The 21,204-nt window shown below is 38.1% G+C and overlaps 1 protein-coding gene across 13 annotated transcripts in view; it reads right to left on the reverse strand.

The window, feature by feature from the left end:
* The window catches only part of RYR2 (ryanodine receptor 2), a 768,472-nt gene that overhangs the window by 172,103 nt on the left and 575,165 nt on the right, over positions 1-21,204 (reverse strand). For all 13 annotated transcript variants that reach the window (XM_040464903.1, XM_040464902.1, XM_040464892.1 and 10 more), the window contains 7 exons: positions 19,082-19,222; positions 17,111-17,274; positions 14,826-14,904; positions 13,206-13,295; positions 12,281-12,418; positions 5,374-5,451; positions 4,062-4,137 (listed from right to left, as the gene is read on the reverse strand). In XM_040464903.1, coding sequence (XP_040320837.1) covers positions 4,062-4,137; positions 5,374-5,451; positions 12,281-12,418; positions 13,206-13,295; positions 14,826-14,904; positions 17,111-17,274; positions 19,082-19,222 — 766 coding nt within the window. The remainder of the gene's footprint in view (positions 1-4,061; positions 4,138-5,373; positions 5,452-12,280; positions 12,419-13,205; positions 13,296-14,825; positions 14,905-17,110; positions 17,275-19,081; positions 19,223-21,204) is intronic.

Here is a 21,204-nt window from a genome sequence, read left to right on the forward strand (position 1 = left end):
ATTTTATTTTATTTTATTTTATTTTATTTTATTTTATTTTATTTTATTTTATTTTCAATATATGAAATTTATTGACAAATTGGTTTCCATACAACACCCAGTGCTCATCCCAAAAGGTGCCCTCCTCAATATCCATCACCCACCCTCCCCTCCCTCCCACCCCCCATCAACCCTCAGTTTGTTCTCAGTTTTTAACAGTCTCTTATGCTTTGGCTCTCTCCCATTCTAACCTCTTTTTTTTTTTCCCTTCCCCTCCCCCATGGGTTTCTGTTAAGTTTCTCAAGTCCAGTACCTTTTATGTTCCAATTAATTTAGCAAACCTGTTCAAAGAAACACTGTGCATATGTCTTCTAAGAGGCAATTAATGGGGCACCTGGGTGCTTCAGTTGGTTGAGCATCCAACTCTAGATTTCAGCTCAGGTCACAATCCCAGGGTCGTGGGACTTAGCCCCATGTCAGGCTCCACACTAGGCATGGAGCCTGCTTGGGATTCTCTCTTTGCCCCTCCCCTGCTCATGCGTTCTGTCCCTCTCATATTAAAAAAACCCACACACAACATTAAAAACAAAAAAACACAGGGACACGTAGACATTTGTGACATCCAGGGCTGATGACACCTGCAATCACAGAAGAAGGGAGAAGAAGCCATGTTACCCTCTCCATTCAAATGAACTCTGGGTGTGGAGCATGTAAATACACACTAAAACTTGCACAGCTCGAGCTAGTGAAATTATAAGGCACGTTTCAAGGGCTAAGCTACATTTTCCACTTCACAGAGAGAAGAGAAAAAAATGTCTTAAATATGGAATTTTTAGTAAGCCTCCCAGATCAAACAGTACTTTATAGCCATATATTCTACGCAAAACCCATACTTGGGTTGCTAAGTTCAAAGCTGGTCTCTCTTAAACATTTCATAAGAGTAACTACATACATATGTGACTGACTAAAAATTGTGGCAGGCACCTAGGTTTCTGGTTAACCTATTTTGGTGAAAAATATCAAAAAGTAACCTTCTAGATTTAAAAATTCTAGAAAATACTTAAATTTTAAAAAACTAATAATAAACAAAGTATTAATAAAAGTGGAGATTTTGTAAAAATTTTTGTAAAAGTTATAAAAGTTTCAGGAAATGCCCTGGTAATTCCAGATGTAGAGATCTCATGATCAGCATCAGTGTGACTAGCATGGTGTACCCCAGATTTCAACTTTATAAGACACGTATGGGAATATATTTGGAACGGAATCCTGAAATTCCCTAAAATGCAACTACTATGGAAATTCCAGAAAAAAAAAACTTAAAAATTAATATTTGGTTTGAACGTTGGTGCAACATAGAGCCTATGATATCAGTGTCCAACATGATGCGGCCGGGAGCTACTAAAACAATCCTACTGAATTTGCCCTACACACAAAAAAAGCAAACAAAAAGGCGAAGGAGAAAATGCCATGTCTGCCTGGAGTTTGCCTGGACTGAGAGCGCCATCTACAAAAATGTGATCACGCACTGAGCTTTCTGACCATTAGGTGACACTATACGATCATAAATGCAAAGGGACAGACCACAGCTACAAAGCCAACAAATGCTAAGCATTTTAAGGAGCCATCAGTCATTTTATACTTTAGTACTCATAGTATCAAGTATAATACAGAATATTCAGAAGACAACAGAAACCGGTATTTTGTGAAAAGCAAGAAGGATACAGAATACGTTATTAAGCACACAAGGATCAAATTTGACTTCTACCATCAGCAGAGATCTGTGGAGATGTTTTATGAAAAAAATGTGTAGATCAAACGTCTAATTTGATCATCCTGCAATCATCTGCTGTTTTTGCATTTAGTCCTTTATTCCTAGTAAATATGCTAATTTGGCAACCACAATGATTTGGGGGGCAGACACCAATAGGTTATTATGGGAGGGAAAGAAAATAACGAGCCCAGGATGGGGTAGAAACTGAGGTATGCAGCTTTTAGGTGTGTAGGTGTGTGACTCTAAATGACTTTCTGTTTATAGTTGTTTCCTTGTTCCTTACTTCCTATACTTCACTCCTGGTGTTTCTCCCTCCCTCCCTCTCTCCTTTCTGCCCGCCCCCCGCCCCCCCCACACACGCACACACACATCACGGGCACCAAGCCAGGGAGGTTACTGGTACCTCCCACACGCCAGCCCAGAACTCAGAAGTGAAGCAGAGTTGTCAGCACACAAGTTGGTGTCAAAGTCCCTGGGTGAGAGAACAAATTTGTGAAAAGACACAAGTAGTTTCCTTCCAAAAACTGTCCACAGCCTCTAGCCCGTCTTCTTTCCAAGACTCATTTCTTGCTTTTTGCTCGTTTCAAAACCCAAAGAAGCCAGGGCTGCATATTCTAACACCTTTCCTACTGGGCTGCTGTTCTGACCCTAAGCCACTCCCTTTTTCTTTCAAAAGGGGAAGCGCACGTGGAGGAAGAAGGATTAAGGTTTTGAGGACTAATACCACCACCTCACCATCTAGCCTGCTGCGACCATGCAGGTCTCCCAACTACAAAGTATGAATCTGGACCCATACACACGGGATGCAGAGGTTGGGATGTCTCATTAACAGGTGGCCTACTTCAAAGAAAACACTGACCGTAGGACACTGAATGGCCAAGCCACAGTGACTAAAACATACTTGGAAAAAGAGAGACTAGACTTTTTAAATGTCTACTTATTTTTCAGAAAGAGAGCGTGTGAGCAGGGGAGGGGCAGAGAGAGAGGGAGACAGAATCCGAAGCAGGCTCCCGGCTCAAAGCTGTCAGCACAGAGCCCGACATGGGCTCGAAACCACAAACCGTGAGATCATGACCTGAGCCTACTCAGACACTTAACTGACCGAGCCACCTAGGCACCCTGAGAGTTGACGTTTTTCATGCTATCTGCTTACGCAGGAAATAGGCATTTTGTTTACTATTCATGTGGACGATGCCCCTTCAAGAATTTCACTAAGCAAAACTCAATGCCTCTATGGCTCAGCCAGCCAGCCATCCATCTGCTCAACTATCTGTCGGCCAGACAAGTGCTCATTCATTTAAAAAAAGTTTATAAAATGGTTCTAGAAAAACAGGCCTAGCCCGGAGTCAAACTTTAGGCAATTTTGGTGTAAGGGATCCTCTCTGTTCATTTCTGTGATGGATTCTCTCTTGTACTAGTCTGATATGACTAGTGTGGTGTTGCTACCATCCTTCAAGACCCCAGCTGTACTTTCCACCATGAAATATCCCCACCCTTCAAAACTATCTCCCATATATTTTTACCTAGGCCAATAAGTAAGAAACAGAGAGTTTCTTGATGCCTAGAACTATACAGTAAGAATTATAAGAGTAACAGAAGTTGGGGCCCTGACCTGGAGACAATTATTGCTTCACCGGGGGAAAGAAGTCCCTCTAGGAAGTAATTGTAGAGAGAGCACATGCGTGAACACACACACACACACACACACACACACATACACACACACACACACACCGGTATGTTTATAGACCAGGAGTGAATAAATAACAATGAAAGAGATCACCCATCCATGTAGGATGCATCAAATTGCAGAAATCATGCAAATAAGTTAAGAGAACATCTGAGAAACAACTACGAGAATATTATGTCATTTTAGTATTTAAGAATAACAGCAGCAAAGACCAAGCAAAAGCATGTAAGAGATAAGAACATAACTAGACTGGACAAAGCAGAGGGGTTGAAATGGAAAAGGGGAAGGGATGACATGAGAGAAATATTTAAGTTAGGGATAGAAGTCAGGGGGAGAAGTGTAAGGAATTGACAGAACACCTCGAATGTTGGGATGAGGCATATCGATATCTACATGCTAAAATGGGTAAGAGAGTCGTAGGAATTCCCAGACATGAAGAAATGTACACTCACAGGCAGGAAATTATAAAATTCCCACCCTGCAACTGTTATAGGCGTATCTGAACCATTCTAAGAAAATAAAGGTGTAATAAGCTCTTATTTTAAAAAGATGGTTTTATCCATACCATATATTCACAGAGTTGCACTCTGTTTTTTAATCAGGATTTTTGGAAAATATTACCTTTGGACTCCAGCTCCATCTTCTTTTTCTTTGCCCATATATTATGGTAGTTTTCAGCCATCATTTCTGCCATAGCCTTAAGTGAATGAAACATTTAGAAAATAAGTTATAATTTAATGGGTAGAAAAAGACCTCACTTGCCAATAGGTAATATCAAAACATGCTTTAAATTAATAAATCATAGCATGTCCAGGCTAAACTATCTCAAGATTATCAAACACAATGATCTTACTTGGAATCTGAAACCCAGATTCAACGTGTGAAACCCAGAAACAATCTGTGAAATTGTGCGGTAGTAAAGAGCGGAGATGATTTGATGGGAATGATTATTGTTATTTGTAATGGTTTTTGTCTAGTTATTTGTAATGTCTAAAGACAAAGGTTTTATTAATTCAATAATGAAACTTCAGATTAGCTATGGACTTTAACAAAAAAAAAAATCTATTTATTTGCAGGTTCTTATTGCAATTTCCAAAGCTTTAAAAGGCAATCTAAATCTTATTAAACAATGAATGCAAAGAAGCTTAGATGGAAAGTCTAGATTCAATGCCTGCCCCACACTCAGGGAGAGATTTGGACAAGCCACATTAACCTTTTTGTGGCCGTTAGCTTTTTGGTAAGATTGCCTCTAAGATTCTCTTTTCCCTTTTGAGTTTCAAGATTACTATCTCATTCTTAAGGCATCCATACGGGAGCAAAGACAATGGGCAAGTCAAACAATTTAACATAACTGACATGACCTACTACATAGGGTTTGTCTTTATAAATTTATTTCTCGTGGAATAATACTAATAATGCCAATATCGCTGTTTGATCAGGATACTGACCTATCAATTTCTGTTCCAAGGCAACAAATTTTCGTTTGTTCCAATCAGCCATTTCAAAGTACATTCCTTAGGCACAAAGGTGAACTGATACAACTATGGATGCAGCAGGCAAAATGCTACCCATTTCCCTGGATAAATGACTTAAATTTCATATTCTTTACTGGGTAACTGAAGTTACCCTTGAGCAGAGCATTTCTAATTCCTGATTTATTCTCTTCTCACTCACAGCTATTCAATTATAGTAGGATTTTTTTAATGCACATTATCTATAAGGAAAATATGTTATCTGGAAGATGCATCCTAGAAAAAGTTGTATCAACTTTCAGAGCATTAAAAAGCTAGGGTCCATAATCTATAAATTCCATGGACCCTTTATATGATCAACATATTCAAGCAATTCATGAAGAGAAATGTATGCAGGAAAGTGTTACAATATGCTTTTTAAAAATGGAATTTTCAGAATACTTTAAAAAAGCAATACTTACGTGCAGGTCTCTGGACAGTGTGACATTGCTCATATCAATGGCTCGGGGGCTATAACCATGCGCAGCATCAACAGAAACCTAAATAATTTACGTGAAAATGATAGAGTCTAATTAAAAAACCCAGCGGAGAGAGACTTAAGACAAATTTTAGAAATACAGGACAAGTAAACTTTCAAACGTAATGTTTCCTCAGATGAAACTGGCAAGTATCTGTACGTACATACTTCACAAGCATATAAATTAAATTGTATTTGGGTATCTGATAATTTCAGTTTATGACTGAATAATACATCCCAACATTTCAGGAATTGCCCCTCCCAAAAACTAATGGTCAGAATTCAACATATTGTGCAATGGATCCAATATTCTTTTTTTTTCTTTCTGTTTGTTCATTTGTTGTAATGTTTATTTATTTTTGAGAGACAGAGTGAGAGTCAGGGAGGGGCAGAAAGAGACAGGGAGACAAAGAATCCAAAGCAGGCTCCAGGCTCTGAGCTGTCAGCACAGAGCCTGACCCATGAGCAGCAACATCATGACCAGAATTGAAGTCAAATGCTTACCCAACTGACCCTACTTATTTATCCAGGTACCCCTACTTATTTATTTGGAGAGACAGAAAACATGAGTGGAGATGGGAAGAAAGAGAGAGAATCCCAAGCAGGTTCCATGCTGGCAGCACGGAGCCCAACATGGGGCTCGATCCCACAAACTGTGAGATCTGACCTGAGCCAAAATCAAGAGTTGGAAGCTCAACCAACTGAATCACCCAGGTGCCCCTGTATCCAGGATTCTGAAACATTACCTTAGTCAAAGGCTCGCTGTATTCTTCAGTTTCTTACAGACTCTAATTGGCTACAGTGAAATTTATTCTTCCTCATGCAAACAGTAATTAATCAAAGAGGGCAATACTTATGAATGTCTCAATGGGCCAAATGTGAAGATAAAATACAACCAACTCTTCCAAAGTACACCATACAGTAGTCAAAGATTTACAAAGTTATCTCCAGTAACAATCAGACTTAATTTCTGAATTTTGGCTTTTGAAAAAACGAAACATCTTCTCATCAACCATAACATTTCATGTACTGTCTTGAGCTCTCAATACATTCCTCACAATGTATATGTTATATAACAGCGTTTAATAGAAATAAGCTATGGTTCATGCTTTAAATCTAAAGCTCTATCTTAATATATTCTAGCATGTATTTATATTACATTTCATATGTATAGTCTCCTGTTAGACACGTATAAGCCAAAAAATAAAAATAAAAATAAAAATAAAAGGCACACTATAGCTCATGTCTCTGTTTTTAGAAAAGAGAGGATAACGTTATGTTACCATTAATAACGGACTCATGGGCTATTCTCAACCTATTGGTTAGTTTTGACTGAACCCTGGCTTTTGAGCCTTCACCACTGCTCAGTACCATCTAATAATGGAATGTTTAATGAAATCACATTTTTTCCCTCTTTTAAATTAAATATTCCTAAAAGGAAATTTGAAACTTAAAGAACACTAGTGACTTACCCAAGGTCACAGAGCTAAAAATCTGAGCTGGCAGGATTCCAACTCAAGCTATCTGATGCCTTGGCCACTTCCCTCTCCCTATCACCTCTTATGGCCTCAACATATTGCAGTGTATTTCTTTCCCCACAAATCTAATATAAGTGTCCTCTCAAATGTTATCAGTTTCCAAGCTGCTACACAAGGCTTCTTTCCAGCTGCCATCAAGCCAGTCCATCTAGATTTGACACCAGGAATCATTGCTCTCCAGCCCTTCATTTCATGAACTCCAGGAAACCACCCTCCTGTCTCTGTGCTCAACTTCTCTTGACTCCATTTCCTCAGATTCCTTCTTTGGCAACTCTTCTATCCATTACCTGAAGATCTCCCACATTTGTTGGCTCATGGCCCCTTTCCTCCATCTTCAAAGCCAGCAACACTGCATCTCTTTGGCCATTTTTTGGAAGTCACATTTCCCTTACCCAAAGCCAGAGCAGTTATTCCACTCTTAAGGATTCTTGAGATTATACTGGACTCACTGATAATTCAGTATAATCTCCCCCATCTCAAGGTCTTAAGCCTTGATCACACTGGCCAAGCCCAAGTAAAGTCACATTTCCACAGATTCCAGCAACTGGGGATCATCTTTGAAAGCCGTAATTCTGCCTAACACAACATCTATATCAAATTCATTGTTCCCTCCTTGCCATTTCTGAGCAAGTAGCCATCTCTGTGCTCCCTACCTTTCCTAATATAAACACCCACCTGGCAGTCCAGCCCGGATCCATGGTGACCACCTTTGATTACTCCTCCTCCTCTGCAATCATATATCAGGCAGTCACAGAACTCTGTCTTTTCTACTTTAAAAATCCCTCCGGGATACGTCCACTTCCCTCCATCTCCACTCTCTCCATTCTAATTCAGATATTTAATATTTGTCTTGTTTTGAGGGATGTCTATAGTGTCCTCCCAAGGAATCTGTCTTTCTGCCTTCCATATCCTCCTTCTCTAATTCATTCTCCACTCTGTTGTCAGAACTGTATTTCCAAAATATTTATTTTGTTATTCTCTAAAGTCTTCCACTGTATGGGAAAAATCTGTGGGCATGGGCTGAGCCTTATTGGTCGTAATGTTCCCAGAGGCTGTGGCACAAGCCAGACTTCGCCAACACTGCAATGATAAAGTGATTCCTAATCTCACAGACATGATGGCAAACCTATGTCTTAAAACTGATAAACAAACAATATTAGACTCTCTGGAAATTGAATAAATGAATAAAATGGAGTTGGTATCAATAACTTTATTTGTTCCTAAAATAAAATTCTCAGTATTTCATATCCTCTTGGACTATGTCTAACTGTTTATCATTTTAGCGTTAGATTAAGTTACTGAGGGTGGGTTAAAGAATGTGAAGTTGATACCTGTTTGGTCAGGGACAGATTCTATTTATATTTTTCATTACCTATTTCTCTCCTTCATATACAGAGAAATCAAAAGAGCGGCCAAGGCTGCTATAATTTCAAGTTGCCCGAAACATGCACCATTTCTGAACGAGGGGCTTGAACATTAATGTAATTAACTCCAGTGGTTTCAGCAACAGTAACGGCCACCAGGTGCATGGTTATGCGCAAGGCATGCAGATTATGTCTTTTGTTCTTTAGAACAACTCTAAAAGGCAGAGGTCACTTTTCACCATTTCAAAAGAAGAGAATTTCAAAAGAATTATTTCAAAAGTCATAGAAAATGGCAGCATCAAGTTTTGAAAGTAATTCTGTCAGAGTCCAAAGAACTTCACTAATTTCTCAAAATTGCTCCCAACATTCCATGTGATTTGATTTCTGAGACACCCCCACCTTTCTCCTGGCTACCCAGCTCCAACTCACTCAGCACCAATATATACACACACTTCCTTCATCTCCCTGATATGTATCAGGCGTCACTCCCAACTTACTGCTGCTGCACTCCTTGGGACATTCTTGCCCCAACTCCGTGTAATTCCCTCACCTCTTTCAAATCTCTATTCGTCTTCTCAGTGAAATCCACTCTGACAACCGTGTATAAAACTGCAACTCATCCACAAATGTTACCCAACCCCCTCCCTCTGCACTCCCAGTCTGCCTTCCCATGCTGTTTTCTTGTTTCTGTAGTATGAATCATAGTTTTACATAGTACATAATTTCTTCATATCTGCTGCTTACTTTCCCTACAAGAATGCAATCTCCATGAGAGCACAAAGCTTTGTCTATTTTGTCCATTGATCTGCCTGAAAAGCTAAGAATAATGACTGGAACACAATAGGTGCTCAATAAAGAATCCGTTGAAGGAATGAATGAAATTTTGTTTTGTCCTAGCCTGCATTTTAGTTCTAGGGGGTCACACTTTCCAAAAGTTTCATTCCCATCTCTCTCTTCATCCCAGGTTATAAAATTATTTTTCATTTGTTTAAATAGTTTATATCCTATATTTGCAATACTGAAAAACAGATAAATAGGAACTTGCAATTTGGGGACAAGTAAGTAATTGTTAAGAACTTGTGGAATGTGCCTGAAATTGTCAGAAACGCCCTCCTTCCACGCTGTCTTTGCCAAGAGGCCTACTTAGGCCCCCTCTCTAATCAGTATCTCCTCACTTTTTCCTATCTGCACCTCTATATATTCTATATCCTATTAAGTTGTTATTGGCCATGCCCAAGCCCTTATGGTATCTTGCATATGCAAATTACAAAACCCTAATGGAGCAGTAAATTTCCTAAAATCAGGACTCATGTCTTCCTGTGGTGTTCAAAGCAAACAAAAAACATTAAAATTGTTATTGATCCACATAAAATAATAATGGTAATAATTAAGTATAATATTTATTGAAATATAGGCCAGTTACCCTTTTAAGTGACTCATGAGCCCTCAGAATAATCTTTTAAAATAGATGCTTCATTTGCTTCATTTTAAAGATGAGAAAACCGTAACACAGAGAAGTTAACCATTTGCCGAGCTCACACAGCTACCTGGTAGTAAGGCCAGGATTTCAACATAGGCAGGCTATGCCAGACCTCGCTCAGTTAAATCCAGGCTGCTTCTGCCTTGCAGAGGGAGAGCTGAGCCCCATGTGAAGGGAAGCTGAGACAATTCAGCTCCAAAATCACATCGACAAGTGACCTCTCTCAATTAACCCATTTATATTCCTTACTATAAACTGATGCTATAAAAAGCATTCCTTAATTTATCCAGAAGAGCCTATCTATTGCATAATAGAAAATATCTTTATAAGCTTTGTGGGAAACCAGCAATGGAGAGAAAAGAAAAGACATTAAAAAGCTTGGCAAGATGATACCTGAAAAAGATGATAGAACTACAAGATTAGTGATTAAGGAATAATATATTTTAACATTTCAAGTAATGTTGCTTTCTGCTTAAAGAATCTTTGAATAAAAGTAATGATAAGATTATAAATATATTGGTGGCATCGACTGGAATTTGCTCTCCATTTCTGATACTGAGAGAAATATTCTTTCTTTACTACTAATAGGTCAAAGCACTACAAATGCAAAAACACTCTTATCTACCATGAAATGCTCTCTGGCATTAAAAATATTTAAATAACAGCAGTAACAATAAGAGTTATCATTTACTAAAAAGAAAAAAAAATGGGGGTGTTAACATTTACTCAAACAGATCAAGTAACATGACTGATGGTACATTTCTAAAAAGTCTCGGTCTACCTCCAGATATTTCGTCCTTCATCTATGCACTGTGCCTCTGGCATACTGAAATCGCATAGGAGACATAACAACGCACATCATATGTCACACATGTATGACGTCCCTCTAAAACCAGTAAGACCTAAGACATGGTTCTATGAGTCTCGGTTGATAGCATCTATCGAGAGCTTAAAGTCCCCAGAGAACAATATTACGAGATAAGCAAGGAGTAAGGAAGACAGGGAATAAATACAACACATACAATTTTAAGTCAGGGGACACAGTCTTGCTATTACGGGCAGTGGGAGAATCTACCTTCTTGTTCTGGGCACAGCTTAAATCACCCCCATTAGATAGTAATTTTTTTTGGATTTCCTGTCCAATTTAGAGGGGAAAAAAGAATAATTCCACCCTCTGCACTCTGCAGCACCTGGTACACACCACGAGGCGAAAACTTCCTGTACTACGTTGAAGTAGGTCTAACCTGCCTGTCTCTGACACCACGTTGTGAGTCTTTGGCCCTTATCATCTTCATGTTCCTATCATCTACCGGAGGGTTTGTGCTCGGTATGTGCTGAAACAGATTAAAACAACATGTAACCTAGTCAGAAATGTGTGCGTACATGATAAAAAGGTAAGATATGCCTTTACGGCTTCCACCCACCCACATGATACTTACTTAAGAGAATTTCATGTACAACATGCCCAGATCAGAACTCAATCTATCTCAAATATGAAACATGGGAAACGCATGCTATGAATGCCCTTATTTTCTTTTAAAAAAAAGGCAATAATACCCATGATATGTTGTGCGAACCGAACACAGTAGCCCTAGCAGTCTGGTAAAGGGAAATGACAGGTTTGGCTCCCAGGAGAGATGAAAGGGCCACAGGTAATAGTTAGCATTTGCTCCCCACCTTGAACTCCAGGTTCTTCAGGCTGAGGCTGTGCCGCGTCTTGAGCACTGACGCCCCACAGCCAGCACATTGCTAAGTTGACTGGATTTCCTTGATGTGACCCACTAGCAAGGTGCTCTCTGAATTCTTTTTTTTTTTTTTATGTCTATTTATTTATTTTTGAGAGAGAGATAGGGTGGGAGCAGGGCAGGTGCAGAGAGAGAGGGAGATAGAGAATCCATAGCAGGTTCTGCACGGTCAGCACGGAGCCTGATGCGGGGCTTGAACTCATGAACCATGAGATCATGACAGGAGCTGAAGTAGGATGCTTAACCGACTGAGCCACGCAGGTGCCCCTCTCTGAATTCTTGCTCTGCCTGTATGGTTGCATATATTGCCTTTGAAAAGCGGACAGGTGGTCAAGCTCACTGTGTGGACCATTCGTGTGGGTTCTAGATCAGGATCACTGTCTGACGATCCCACTGTTCCCTAAGAAACCAACCTTCAGTTCTTTCTCGAAAGAAGAGAACTCTGCAGACAATCTCACTGTACGTAAGGCTTCATCAGTAAAACGTCAAGACCTCACCATTGGGCACTCCTTTAGAGACTAACCAGGAGAAGCATCACCTGATAAACTCCAGTTTTAACCAAGACTTAACTTCACTTAAAAAGAAACATGGTTTTTCCTCTTCTAAACATTCTGTTAGTCTTCGTAATTTTCCAATTATTTGTTTTGGAAAACCCACTAATTAAATAAAAGATTCAAATGATTGTGAAACAACATAAGCTGCGCATTCACCGATGTGTTCTTACCTGGCTTGTCTGAGAAATACGACGAGAACGGTTGTAGAGGGCCATGCTGTCTCCCTCCCGTGTTCTCTCAACCCTCCAACCCCACGCCAGCATGGTTTTTAAAGATTCTTTGATTGGCCAGCGATAAATTTCTTTTTCCTAGAGACAAAAAGGAAGAGGAGAAAAAAAGGGAGGTGCATGGAATCCAAATAAAAAATCTGAAATAGACTACCTTCACTTCACTTAAAAAAAAAGAAGACTGGCATTATTTATTTAGAAATGAAAAAGTAAAGTAAAAATTCTGAAAAGCACCGGGTGAGCTGAGATCTAATTTGGCTAATGCTACAAAGAGGGATTTCAGCTTATTATTTCATTGGAGGTTAGTTTTCTTTAGTTTCCCAGCTTCTGATACTCTAACTAAAAAAGGAGAAACTAAAAAAGGAGAAACAGTGCCAGATTATATGAACCATAAGTGCAGGCTTTTCTACCATCTGAATACACAGATGAGAAAAACTCTTCCTCCGTAAGCACCAAACTAAAAAAGTCCTTTTCACTTCATTTGTCAAGATATTGATTTCCCCCCCAAAGAAGTAAAATACATGAAAAATTATAAGTAATAATCATTGTAAATATTACTTCTTTATCCCTCATCAAGAAACTCCTTAGCACATAAGAATATTTTCTGAAGACCTTAAAAATATTGGGGAGGAAAAAATATCAAAAAGGAACAGAAGAATATTAAGTAGAGAAGAACCTATTAAATGCTGATAGAAATAGGAATAGAGAAAAAAAGACAAAAGATTAAAATTAAAAATTGCAACCTTTAAATAAAGGTTTTTTAAAAAGCATATGTAAATAAAGAAAACATTTTAATAAGAAATTACATAATAAAGAAAAAAATTCAAAATAAATTGAAACTGTATAACAAAAAAGAAAGAAACCTCACCTTTTCAGATAATAGTTTATATGGCTTCATTAACGGCTGAACTTTAGACGAGTCTGAATATATTTCTCCATAAATCCATCCATTTGCCAACTTAAAAAAAATAAAAATTATTTTACATGAATTTTTGAGAATGTAGGTATGTATGTGTTGAAGTGTATACTAGTAAAATAAAAATAAATCAAGATATGGGCTAAGGTTTGAATTCCACCCAGCATAAGTCAATATAAAGATTTCCATCCTAACCAATATTATTTTGAATAATTACCGAGAACAAATCTTTCTATCCAAAGATTAAACACACCCTGAACAGATCCAGGTCTATAGTTATGTCAGTAAGCACTCCCCCGCTGAGCAAACTACGGGGTGCGCAGCCCCCATGATGTTGATTCTGCAACATCTGGGGGCCCTCCATCTGAGATGTGTATGCGAAATGCTCGTTCAAGCAGGAAAACTGGAGTGTGCTGTTTTTATTGGGAAGCTTCTCTGAATAATGCTAACTGTTTGGTCCACTCCAGTATTCAATTAACTCTCAACATGTTCGTTCCACATGATTTTGCCCTTGCAGTTCTGTACGTGTCACCGTTTCCCTATCTCATTTCATATCTGCCCATGGAATCTGAGTAACTAGACTGCAATAGCTCAGGACAGCCTTCTTGTAAACTTCCTCTCCATCACCACCAGCTCGGTACCTAATAGAGTCTTTACATAAAACAGACACTTATCTCGGACTGACTCACCTAGTAAATAAATTAGTGAACAAAGAACCACACGTTCATCAAAACAAAAAGACGGTTTCTTAGGAGAAAGGGACTGATTGGCGAAGGCAAGAACTGAAATTTAATATAAAGTCTAACAGGATGATACAGAGCTGCTCCATAAACACAAACACCTCGGAACCTTTGATGTTTGATTTTCACTTCGCCAACAGTACATGCTTCTTTTAGATTCCTGCATCATCTCAGCTCAATTTCTCTGACAAATCTATTTCACATCTCTCAAGTTTAACCAGGCTCAACATAATGTGACTACACAGCCATAAGTTTCCTTTTAGAGAATTTCATGATATGTAGGACATGTGTCACTTAACTCATCAGCTTGCATTTTTCTGACAATCCAAATAAAATATGTCAACTTGCCATGCAGTTTATTTTTAGCGACCTGCAGATCTACTTAGCAGTAAGACCTATTACAGAAGACTGGAAGGTATAAACAATCACTATTTCCGATTAATAATTTCAAGATTTCTCTAATATAAAATTACTCTTGAAGCGAAAGTTTCTTTAAAAGATTTCTGACAGTCACCTTTTCTTCCTAAAGCCCCTGATGATGATTATCTCACAAACAATATGTGTTTAGAAACTCTATTTATTATTTCACTAATAGAATTTTTATTCCTAAAACTGTGCTTTTGATAAACAGATATTCTCATTCATGTTGGATTACACGTATTAATGGCAGAACCAAATACTGTATTAGCAAATCGTAATTAAATATTCTTTCTTAATCTAGATACAGCTCTCAGTTTAAGGTAGAAAATAGTCATGGTCAGAAATATTTGGGTGGTGGCCACTCATTGGGTACATTCAGTACTGAATGAGAATGTGATGCTCTGGCTTTTACCTTGTCCATTGACCATTTGTCATGAGAATGTTCAGCATATTTGTTAATGAAGTATTCCAACTTCTCAGGAATTGTAATGCTATGAGAAAAATAAAGAAAAAAAGCTTGATTTTTACAGGATTTATGGGAAATCATACCAGTAATTTACTCACAGCTTATGATTGCTTAAATCCCACTTGATGCATAACTGTTAAAAAATCATTTTAACATAGTATTGCTTTTCCCTAGTGCAGGAATAATATATAAATCAAGCCGGTAATGTTCTTATCTGCTCATCTTGTATTAATTCATAACTTATTATGTCTTCATAGAAGTTGTATATATTAAAAATTATATATAATATAATTAAAATATATTGCAAGACGAGGATAATCAATCATACAAAAAAATTTTTTTAAATCTGAATCAAGATATGGTTAGATTTAATGAGCTTAAAGACATACTTCCCTTCCATATTCATTCTTTTAAGTTATTCTCCCTTTTTGACTTAAGTCTCTTCTGCAACAACTATAGTAGGTAAAAGATCTCCTGAAATCTGACCGGTGACACTTTTTCAATGTACTAAAATTTTAAATTAATGTCATACAACTAGAGATGTGTTAGTGATTTTAAATTTTATGGTCTACATATAACATTCTACTATTAATATGGACTACAGCGAAAAGTAACTACTTATGCTCTGTGATCTTGATAACATTTATTCTCGATTCCTTTCATATTTAATTAATATTTGATCTCTTCAACAGATGATAAGTGCATGCAACTGATGACCAAGTCCAACTATGAGACTTGGGAATATCATAATAGATCAATGAACGGAAAATCAAATATATATATAATTCCATTCACTCATGCATATAACTTATTAACACAATTACCATTGATAACTGACTTCTAAATAAAACCTAGCATAGTGAGATGGTTTACTGTTCTTGTGCAACAATGTTATCAGTCAGGAATTGAACTATATGACCCAGAAATACTTAAGAAACAATATATAAAAATCACAAAGATGTAGCAATGATTGATATCACTAAGTAAACCTACTCTGGTAAGAAGGCCCCAAAGGGGTAAGCCTAGGTAAATGAATACACATGCCCGACAGCTGTTAATCAGTTAGATCTAATTAATCAACACCAAGACCACCACATGTTCTGATGTTATTTTAAAATCGTGGATTATATCACGTTAGCAAACCACAAACTTACCCATGTAGGAACTGAATATGTGATATTTTGGTTTACTTACATTGGAAGAGAAACAAAGGATCAATCACATAAGCCAAATACTGGGGGGTAGAGTCTTTTCTCACGGGACTGTCATCAAATACCAAACATGCAAATTTAAGGCATTATCAAACTAATGGCATACCACTTGGGTTGAATTTTTTATCTGTTATGGAAGCTAAACCAGCTGGGGGGCCACCCAGAAGCCTGAAAGTTGAACTCCCAAGCAAATTCGGATGCCGTGGATGAGAACTACCACTGACTGCCTTGCTAACACCATAATCTTGCGGAGTCACCAAGGAATCGATAAGATAATGTGGCATGAAGAGTCAGCTTTCCTCGCAAATGGGAAACCATGGTCCTACTCAAAGACAGTAACAACAAAAATGCTGAGACTCCAAACATCTGAAGTACTGAGACATCCCATTTGTAAAAACAATTTACGCAACTAAGTATGGGTAAGCAGTTTTATGTGACGGAACATTTGATCTGTGGTTAAGGCTGTCACATTGCATTCTAACAGCATGCTACATTTTCCACAAATATTCTCATTTGATATTCCCTGGAATCTCATGCTGTGCTTTAAGATGCTGAACACCAGGTGCTACCCCTTAGACGTTGCTGACATGTAGCGGTGACTCTCTGCTTCTGACAGAACAGCTCTGCCCTGCCGGGATCACCCCCAGTCAAAGATGCGCTACAGAGGCTGGCTGCAATTAATAAACACTTGGGGTAAATTTTCAGCTACAAATATAGCTGATATCCTTTCTTGATTCTCATTACCGTAGATACTATCATGTGGTCACACACACAGAATCCGGGTTATGTGACGTAGCCTAGAAGGTACATCGTTATCTACTTCTGACATTATTATTATATCTACTTCTGACATCATTATTATCACCACTGTTCATTCTGTCAAGTAAAGGGACCCCTACCAAAAGGATACCAATTCAAAGGGGGCATGGATTAGAGAAAGTTCACATTAGTACCTTATTCAATTTCAGACTTCACACATCATTTACAATAAAAATCTGCTGCAATAGAAAGAGTCCATACTTTGAGGTATCAACAGGTTGTGGGTTAAAGTTCCCTTCAGAATCCATTGATGACTGTTTTTCCATCATACTGACATAATTTGACTCCATGTAGTCTGGAGGCAAAGCTCCCGCAACGGCACTCAGGCAAGGCAGTGCCAGTTTGAAAAGTTCTTGTTCATATTTCTGGGAAGAAATGGAGGACCAAAACAAAACACCAAAAGCCTGGGTTACTGTTGAGCAAAAGTTGTCAGAATGATCGCTGTGGCTGGCACAGCGCTGTCAGAAAAGATCGGAATTACCCCCAGGCTAACGTAACTCCCTCGCAGACTCTTTCTCTAGCAAATGGAAAGTATATGTAGCCTGAAATCCCATCAAACATGAGGAGTTACTGAGTTGCTGCTTAAGAAGAATAAAAACTCTGCTTCTCTAAGAGGTTTTCTCCAATATTTGAAATGAAATATACTTGGATATTCTGAATGTATAGCATGTCTTTACAACTGAAACATAAATTCAGTAGATGAAAAGCATAACTATAGAATACCGCCATACCATATTATAAAGGCTATACTTGAAAAATAAAGGAACATTCCAGAGAGTAAGAAATTTTAACTGATCTGTACCATATACAAAGGTATGAAAAATAAAATTCTAAACCGAGAAAGAAATTCTATAGGGAATATGTAGAGTCAAAATTTCTGGGAAGAGGTATTTGTATATTAATCACATAACTAATTAAATTTGTATTTATGAATTTTTAATTTTTTAAAGTTTATTATTATTATTTTGAGAGAGAGAGTGTGAGCAGGGGAGGTGCAGAGGATCTGAAGCGGGCTCTACGCTGACAGCAGAGAGCTCCATGTGGGGCTCGAACTCGCAAACTGTGAGATCATGACCTGAGCTGAAGTTGGACGCTCAACTGACTGAGTCACCCAGGCACCCCAGTATTTATAGATGTTTCAAAAAGTAGAAAATAATAATTATTTAAAAATTATCTCACTTCAAGTGTTGAATTTTAAATTAATGCTGTAAGTTCCTCTAAAAATACCTTCAACATTTATAATTCAGTAACAGAAAGCATCAAGATGTAGCTTCCAACTGTAATCACAGATGAACTTGACTCTATTATGTAGCAAACTTCTGGATATCCTGCTCTGGTTGTCTAATAATGTCCACCTGGGAATTCAAGCTGATTTCGATTAATAACTTTAGCAGAAGCATACAAAGCATGCTGTTCTGATTTTTCTCTGAAATACTATCCCCTTCCAGCCTTCTGAAAATATCTGAACTATCCGTTATAAATACGCCAGGTGTTAGGGAATGTCACATATAGAAAGCAACACTGAATGGAGTGACTTTAATCTCCATGGCAGCAAAGTGGGAAAAGTCAGGAAGGCCACTGGAATATTATAATTTTATGAGGCTGCATATTTTTATATGTGATAAGATTTTGTCAGGTTTTAAGATCAGGGTGACTAGGGAGGGTTTGAGTCCAGGTAAGTCCAAATGCGCCAAAACTTGGAGCGCCTGGGTGGCTCAGTCGGTTAAGTGGCCAATTCTTGATTTCAGCTCAGGTCATGATCTCACGGTCTGTGAGTCTGAGTTCCGCATAAGGCTCTCGGGTCTCAGTACAGAGCCCACTTTGGACCCTCTGTCTCCCTCTCTCTCTGCCCCTCCCGTGCTTGTGCGCGCTCTCTCTCTCTCTCTCTCTCTCAAAAATAAACATTTTTTTTTAAATGCACCAAAACTCAACCATGTTCATAATTTCCTAAAATGCTTAGCCATTTTAAATTCTGATGGTGTTATGGTCACAAGGGCCATGCTACCTTAATAATTATGAAAGCTCGGTATCAATTACATTCTCAAAATTTGTATGTTAGAAAAATGAAAAAAAACCTACACAAGTCTTAATAAGTAAAGATGATATTCTACTAGGAATATTTACAACTTTTAAATTATTTTGTCACACAAAGCCCACAAAATATTGAATCACCTTTTGAGACAGGGCGTCAAAAATGCCCCAAAACAACTTTCTTGATAAATGAAGTTCTTCTTCTGAGGCAGCTCCGAAGTTCCCCCACCCTCCAGGCAGGCAGTAATATTTCCAGCATCTTTCATAATGATTTGTCAGCAACTATGTGAGGAAACAATTAATTACAAAAGTGATGACTTAAAGGTACCATTTGGATTTTTCCCATTTCCACCCATGTGACTTGACCCAAAGGCCAAGTAATAAGGTCAAAACTGCTCAATCTCCTATGAATTCTTCTGGAGAATACTATACTATGCCTCTTTAAAATCTAACACTAATCACAGTATGAGGACCAAATACCCAGGTTTGCGAACAAACCATCTAGAACAGTAGTCTTTATGAGAGTGTTTGGTTACTAATGTATCCTTGAGTCCTATATATTAGATGGTATCATTTACTCACAGTTTCATGAATCACCATCCCCTGGATGTGCACATCTACACTTAGTGACAGGATTGACCTCAGGGTAACCCAGAGGCACAAGTAAATATCTCTAGGATACAGCACCAGAAATGTACATTCTAAGGGAAATCTACCTCTCAATATTTTTGCTTCCTTTTGCCAATCCTTAATCACCACACTTCAGGCTTTGCTTCAAGCTTGAACATCCCAAACTACTCCATTTCAGTAATCTCCTTATCTATATTTCTCTGGTGGTTATGGATGTGACGTATTATCTTTCCGAGTATCTATGTTGCTCCTTACATTTTCATCTATGCATATTTTGTTTGTTTAGGACTAAACTGAATTTAAAGACAAGGATAGAATCTTCAAATTATTTGGTAGCTCTTTGGACAGTTCATTTTTGATATATAAACTAACAAATATTCACAACTACTTGCTGAATTAATGAAATGATCTTTATGAATCAACAATAAGTTTTTGGACTCTTTTCTGTAACTGAGAAGGGAAACAGATTGATAAGGATTATTGTTATTAAAACAAACTACATGTTGGGGCACCTGGGTGGCTCAGTTGGTTGAGCGGCCAACTCTTAATTTCGGCTCAGGTCATGATCCTAGGGTCATGGGATTGAGCCCTGCAGTGGGCTCGATGCTGGGTATGGAGCGTCCTTAAGATTCTCTGTGTCTCCCTCTGCCCCTCTCCTGCATGTGCTCTCTCTTTCTAAAAAAAAAAACAAACTTAAGGGGTGCCTGGGTGGCTCAGTCGGTTAAGAGTCCAACTTTGGTTCAGGTCATGATCTCATGGCCTGTGAGGTCAAGCCCTGCATCGGGCTCTGGGCTGACAGCTAGGAGCCTGGAGCCTACTTTGGATTCTGTGTCTTCCTCTCTCTCTGCCCCTCCCTGCTTGTGCTCTATCTCTCAAAAATAAATAAACATTTAAAAATATTTTTTAAAAATAAAAAAACTTAAACAAAAAATGACATCTCTTACTACAGAGATACTTCTATTATGGTCTCCCCTTCAATTACAAAATATACACACATACAATTTAGAAATCTCAAATGATGAAATATTGAGATCTAATGTGTTTGGATTAACTTAGAAATATCTATAAGGTAAAAGAGTTTATCACATAAAGTAATACTGTCTCTTTTTTCAGGTACCTTCCAGCTCATTTATATCAAGAAAATTTTGCATGGCAAAGGGTCTCTAGATGATAAAAAATGTAAAAATGGGATTGGGGGCAAGGATACAATTTATTTTACATAATTAATTAATTTATATAAATTTATTAAACCAAAATCAATTTTTCATGGAGAAAGATTGTATTTGCTAAATATCTAGGGATGGTCAGAGTAACAGCAGTTCAAAAATAGACGTATTAATATCTCAAACTTCTTTTTCCACCACTGTTACTGGGTGGCCACAAGGAAAAACGATGCTTACCAGATGACAGTGCAGAGTGGTTCCCTATAAAACAGTCCATTACGTGACTATGACCTCCACCCATAGACCATGCTATTAGACGTACTAGGACACATCGAATATTCTAATGCTAAGTCTTGACTGAAATACTAGATGACAGAAAAACATTCCCAGGTCAGTAAGACACTATGAGACTAGATCATTCATGAACAGAATAATGAAGCTGGGCAGAGAAAGTGTCAGTGATTTTTCCAT

The sequence above is a fragment of the Herpailurus yagouaroundi genome, unplaced genomic scaffold (genome assembly GCF_014898765.1).
Source record: "Herpailurus yagouaroundi ecotype Mexico unplaced genomic scaffold, PumYag 530, whole genome shotgun sequence".
Taxonomy (NCBI): Eukaryota; Metazoa; Chordata; class Mammalia; order Carnivora; family Felidae; genus Herpailurus; species Herpailurus yagouaroundi.